This window comes from Geospiza fortis, unplaced genomic scaffold, assembly GCF_000277835.1.
Source record: "Geospiza fortis unplaced genomic scaffold, GeoFor_1.0 scaffold62, whole genome shotgun sequence".
Taxonomy (NCBI): domain Eukaryota; kingdom Metazoa; phylum Chordata; class Aves; order Passeriformes; family Thraupidae; genus Geospiza; species Geospiza fortis.
Genome location: NW_005054548.1, coordinates 285,309 through 291,418, shown reverse-complemented (window position 1 = coordinate 291,418; position 6,110 = coordinate 285,309). Strand labels below are relative to the sequence as shown.

At 45.6% G+C, this 6,110-nt stretch overlaps 1 protein-coding gene across 1 annotated transcript in view; it reads left to right on the top strand.

Annotated features, from left to right (window-relative positions):
* SLC4A11 (solute carrier family 4 member 11) overlaps nt 1-1,145 on the top strand; it is an 89,575-nt gene extending 88,430 nt beyond the window's left edge. Inside the window, exon 21 of the mRNA XM_005429448.3 lies at nt 766-1,145. Within this exon, the coding sequence (XP_005429505.1) occupies nt 766-829 (64 nt within the window). The 3' untranslated portion in view covers nt 830-1,145. The remainder of the gene's footprint in view (nt 1-765) is intronic.
* Nucleotides 1,146-6,110: the final 4,965 nt, after the last annotated feature.

Genomic DNA, 6,110 nt, shown 5'->3' with positions numbered 1-6,110 from the left:
ACAAAATATTGAAGTAGTTAAAAATATTATTTAAAACACTTCTTAAAATAAATTTAAATTTTATTTTGCTGCATGAAGGCAGTATGAAAGTAGTGTTAGTTCTTATTTTTAAAAGTATGTATATAATATTATTTATTTATGTAAATATATTATTTGGCTTTTGATTTAAAATTTTTGTATATATGTGAATAGTTTTATTTATTTACAAGATTTACAAGAGCAACATCACAAAGCCTTTCTAACCCAAATATGTTAATTTGTGAGGATGTTCTTGCAAAAAATCAAATTTAGAAAACATTTTTATAGTAAGTAATTTTTGATTAAAATTTTTTTATATTAAACTTACTTTCTAAAGTAAGTTGATAAAATTTTTTATGTAAGTAATTTGTTTTACATGTTGTTTGTCCATGCATCTCTATGGTAATGTGGAGTTTGTCCATCTCTGTCCGTGGAGAAGCCGGACACCAGGTCAGGATGGTCTTGTTTGGAGTCATGGCTCTTCACCTCTGTATTTTTGTCACCCTGAGGACTTGGTGGTGACAGAGCTCTAGGAAAGTGACTTCCTCCAGTGAGGATGAGGATGTTCTCTTTCCTTTCCAGCTGGAAGCAGGGAGGAGGCTCTTGCAGGATTGGTTGGTTTTGCTGTCCCCACTTTGTGTCCCCCTCAGTGGGTGAATGTCACGGCCAATCTCACCCAGGAGCTTTAGGACAAAGAAAAAAATGCTGCACAAACAAGGACTGATCCCTGTGTCTGCTCTGCCCTAGGTACAACCTGCTCCCCAGGATCATCGAGGCCAAGTACCTGGATGCCATGGATGCAGAGTACTGAGGGTGCCCAGCCTGCAGAGCAGCAGAGACAGCCCTGGGGGCCAGCCAAGGCCTGGGACCATCCCTGCAGCTTCCTTTCACCACTTTCTTCGTGCTCTGACCTTGGCAATGCACTCCTGTCACAGCTCCACGGGGCCTGTGCCAGACCAGGGGAGCCTTGGGCTGAGAGGACACTGCTCTCTGGAGCTGTGAGGCCAAGGAGCTTTATGGAAAATGCTTATTTCCACACCCCCAAGCACACCAACCCCAAAGATCAGCCTGGCTGCGTGGCTGGAGCATCCAGAGTTGGCCTGTGTTCCCTTGTTTGAGGGTGGGGGAGGATTTTTTAATGCACCACATCCTTTCCTTCCCCAACACTAAGAACAGCCCCTTGTTTTATAGAATGACAGCCCTGGCCTGGCCTTCGAAATTCCGATTCCCTGTGCACCCAGTGTTCCCAAATTGGTGTTCTGGGTGGGATGGCCTCGTGCTAAACCACTGATGGCAGCAGAGATGGTGACTGTTTTGTCACATTCATGGGTTTGGAAACAGTTGCAATGTGTACTGCTACAACCCACAGTTTTGGATGAATTTTTAATCCCAGCAAATGAGCTGGGAACCATTCAGAGGCTGGGCTGAAATGGCCCTGTGGATGAAACCCCTGCTGGGTTTGAGCTGTTTGGGCATTAGTTTGGATCTTTCTCCCATTTCTCCTGGGTAATCAAACACAGAATTGTAGGGTTTTGCACAACTGCAGCATTTTTTGCTTGCACCCAGAGGGCAGTTGTGTGGAGGTTGCATATACATATGTACAGTAGTGCCTATGTGTACATATATACATATGGAGTTGTGTATATATTTTGCATAGATATACAAATAGGCCTGGTTCTTTCCAAATTCACAAGTGTTTTGTGCAGTCAGTGTTACCCACCATGTCCTGACCATATACTTGTTCTCTCTGCTTCAGTGCTGCTTCTTCTCATTTTGAGAGATGGTCACTTTTATTCCTTTGGAAGCTGCTCAGTTATTGGTTCTGTTCATGTGTTGCTTTCTTCAAGGTGTTTTCTTTGCTTTCTCCTTCCTGTGGCTTGAGACCTTCAATCATTCTGTCTCGAGGCTCCACCATGTGAATTTTTCATTTAATTTTGATGTACAGAATGCAATGAAAGTTTTCCTCTTTTCACCTAATCAATACTTGTTGGTCATTTCATTGTTTCTGTTGTGTAGCTGATTTCCAGTTCCCTCCCCCTGCCCCTCCCAGATGTTCTATTATATTTCTGGATGAATCTTAACTTCTGCTATCTTTTATATTTCAGTTTATTTAATTTTGCTTGTACTATGGTCAGTTTTCTTATTTGGAGTACTGTGAAACAAGCTGCCCTTTTAGTTCAGTGCTTGGCACATCACAGGTCACAGCTAAAAATGTTCAGAAAATTGTGGACCTCGGTGATGAACTTTCAAAAGATTAGAAATGAGGGAAGAAGAGTAATGTAAAATATGAATTTATCAGCACAGAGAAGTGTTTCTCACCAGTTGCTTGCCCAGTAAATGATGCAGAGTTTTTTCCTCCTACCCCATCATGGTGAGGGAGACCACCCCAGCCATGAGGGAGGAAGGCTTTGGGTGCAAAGCTCCTGTGCTGATGCTAAGCCAGGCTCAAGCCACTGCAGATTTGGTGTATTTGCACTAAAGATCAGAAGGTATTTAATCTTTGTGGAGCTGCCCACGGCTCTCAAACACGTGTGCAGAACTAATTTTTGCATTTTCTTACGAAACCCTTTGTATTGAGACTGCAGGAGAGCAGTGAGAGTTCCTGTATCCATGATTTTATATCCCTGGGGGAATTATAGGGGAAACCCCTCAGCTTAGCAAGCAAAACAATGTCACAGACAGCAAAAACACAACCTTCATGTGGCACCAGGCTGATGTGAGAAGTCTCAGGGTCAGGGTGACCACCCCAGTGCATCAAGGGAATTTGGCTTTCAGCAGCCTCAGGGGCAGCTCCTGCACATCTGACAAGAGCAGGTACAAACCCAAACGTGGTTTCTGACCATTTTCCCCAAGATTCCCTGGCTTTTGAGTCACTTCTGTGGCAGGATCACTCGGAGCTGTTAGCAAGGGCTGCGTGTAGCAACAGGGGCAGGCAGGATTTCAGAGGTGGCACAACTCTGTCTGATCTTCAGTGAACAGCAAAAGGGCAGGTGACAGGCAGCAGTTCAGGACCTGCTGGGAGCCAGGGAGTGCAGAGGGCTGCTGAGGCTGAAATAACATGTTTTTCCCACAGATGTCAAAAGATTGAAGCAAAGCTGCAATCAGAGGTGTCATCCTGTGGCTGAGTAAAGCTGTAACACACACGTGACCTGTGGGTGAATTCCTGGTGTCTCCACAGGAAAAAGTCACCTTGGGGAGTGGTTTAAGGGATATTTTGGGTGCTGTGGCTGGAGGAAGGACAGGATGAGCCCAAGGGAATGTGGCTTTGGTCCTCTTTGAAGCTCTGGGTGGGATTTCCCATAGTGGGGTGGACTGGCCTGCAGGTTTTATCAGATGAAATAATTTTGAGATGCACCCTCCATCCCCCACTTAGAAGAGCCAAAAATGTCCTCATTTTTAAAACCTTTTTGAAAGATCCATTTCAATAGTGTCAGATGTTGCAGAGAGAATTGAAAATCCAGGCGGCTGGGAGGGTTAAATATCAACCACAACTCTTGTTTGTATCTTTTCTTTTCCTTCCGACGTGTGACTTCAGTGTTTGTGTTTTCTTTGTAGCATCAGTAGGATTCTGTTCTGCAGGGTTTTTGTTCTTACAGAAGTCAGGGGCCAAAGAATCAACTGATGGGAAATCAGCACAGCTTGAGTGGGGGAGGGGGGAAAAAGCTGTGCTGGCTCGGACTGATTGAACATTTGAACCTATGTCTCAATATTTGGGTGGAAGGGAGATGTGAGACTCGAGGCCTCTTGTCTCAGGAGGGTTTTTTATGATCCTGCAGAGGATTTATTTTATTTTTTCCATGCCTTTTCTCTTCTTGTTTGCTTCTGGTTTTGCTGACTTAAGTGCAGGCGTTTCCAGGAAGTAGCTGACTAGGGAAGGAGGGTTTGTTCAGAGTTGATTGAGCACTTTAATACTTCTGTGAAGGTTTAAGACAATTAGAATGTAAAAGAAGTTTTATTATAAGCTCTTTATATACGCACAATGCTCTGTGTAACTGTTGCCAAAGAACTGAATCTGAAAGGTGTCAAGAGCTGTTGGGAGAGTCTGTGGGCTTCACCTGGCATTGCAAGGTAGGGAAAAGCTTCTGAAACGAGTGGATTTTGGAAGTTGCCGTTTGACAGCTGCCAAAACGATCAGAAACTGGAGATAGAATAAAATTCTACTCTCAAACTTGTAGTTTTTGATCCTTGCGTTGAATGTAGGAGCTAGAAGTGAGCTTGACAATTAAAATTGGATTTGTACCTGACTGGTTTTCTTGGTCTGAGACTTTATTTTGTTGCTTTTGAAGACGTGCTGTGTGTGGGATTTGATGTGTTTGTCCATGTAAATGAAGGGAAGTTGGTGAAAAGGTGGAACTTGCTGAACAAGCAGTGCAGCCCTTTTGGGATTGCTTAGGAAGCGGAGCTGACAACTGCACTGCAGCAACCCCAAACTCCCTGGCACCAGCATTTGAAGTTATTTAATAAATGTCAAGCTCCATTTGGATGTGCTGCAGAAGGATGGGGATGGAGTAAAGGGATTCAGCTGGTTTGGCTCAGAGCTGCTGCTGTGAAGGGGTCCAGGGTGAGCCCCAGCACTGTGGGACACAACAGGAGCTTCCTGATGATCCAGGGAACTGGGATGCTCTGCAAAGAAACAGGGGAGATGGCCACACTTCTGTACAGTTGTAGGTTCTTGCCCAAAATTCCACATCCCCAGCTGCACCCAGAGACTGAAACTTCACAAACTTCTGCTCGTGATGTTTGGCTGCTTTAGGAGCCGCTGCTGCACTCTGCTCTGCGGACACTCCTGGGAGGAGCAGGAAGTTCCCCCAAGGTTGGATAGATTTGGAGGTGGGAGGGCAGGGGTTGGTTTGGGAGGGTTTTTGTGGAGTTCTCAGCAACAAGAAAGGGACCTGAGCTGTCACATCACCAAAAGCAGCTCCTGTGTGTCTCACAGGCATCTGCACCATCATTGTCCCACATTCATGTTACTCCTTCCCAACCTTTTTTTATTGTTTGTTGCATTCTGAATCTGCCCTTTGCAGGGTTTTTACCTGATTAGAACATCGATGGGCAGAGCCAGGGGTGACTCAAGCACCTCTGTTGTGTCTTTTCCCCCAAAACTCAGTGCAAGGTGTTTGCTGTCATCTCCCGAGCCAGCCCTCTGCTTCCCCAGCCCATTCTAGAAGCTGCCTCTGGAATTTCCACTGGGGAAATGCTGAGGGGGAATTTTTCCTGGAGAACCTGAGCCTGTGTCTGGCAGTGGCTGCTCCTTTGCCAGAGAATCAGTGATGAGGATTCATAACAGTGCAGCAATTGCACCTCCCCATCTCTTCAGAAATCTCCTTTATGGCCCCTGTTGCAGTTGGGATGTCCTCCTTTCATCTGCCAAGCTTCCCAAACAACCCAAATAGACATATTGGGGTGGGGCTGGGTTGTTTTTTGTGCTGAGGGCTGTCAATCTTAGAAGGGAGTCATTTTCTCTAATTGTTTTCCTGTCTAATTAAGGCATTGAAGGACCAAACCCTGGCCATCCCACTCGTGGCTGCAGCTCTGCTTGCAAAGAGCAAACCATCAACGTTGTGGGCAGAGCAGAGGGGAGGGAGTTGTTGCAGTACAAGCTTTGGAATCACAAATTAGCACTTTCCTCTTTGGCTTTTGGGGGTTTTCCTCTCACACTTCCCTGGCTGTGTCTTTCTTTGCCTTGTACAAAACGCTGCATGAGCTGGGATCACTTTGCTCTGCTCCGATGTCACATTAAATATTGAAGAGCCTGTCCTGGGGGAGCTGCTGCCTTCTGCTCCCCATCTGCCTCTCCTGCAAAGAGCTGCTCACTTGGAGACTCTGCTCTTCATCCAGGAGACAAATCCCTGCTGCTGCAGGAGCAGTGCCCCAAAATGAGCACACAGGAGGGTCACTCAGCCACAGAAGGGGAGCAAAATGCAAAGAAATGGGAAAAACAGCTTGAAAATAAAATCTCTCCCTCCTGATCTGAGTGGTGTTGGGACTTTTTAGCACATGGGGAGAAGCAGGAGCTCTGCAGCAGTGAGGTGTTTGTGATGTGATCAGGACCCTGCAGGAAATCCTCCTTATCAAATTCAGTGTGTGAGGGA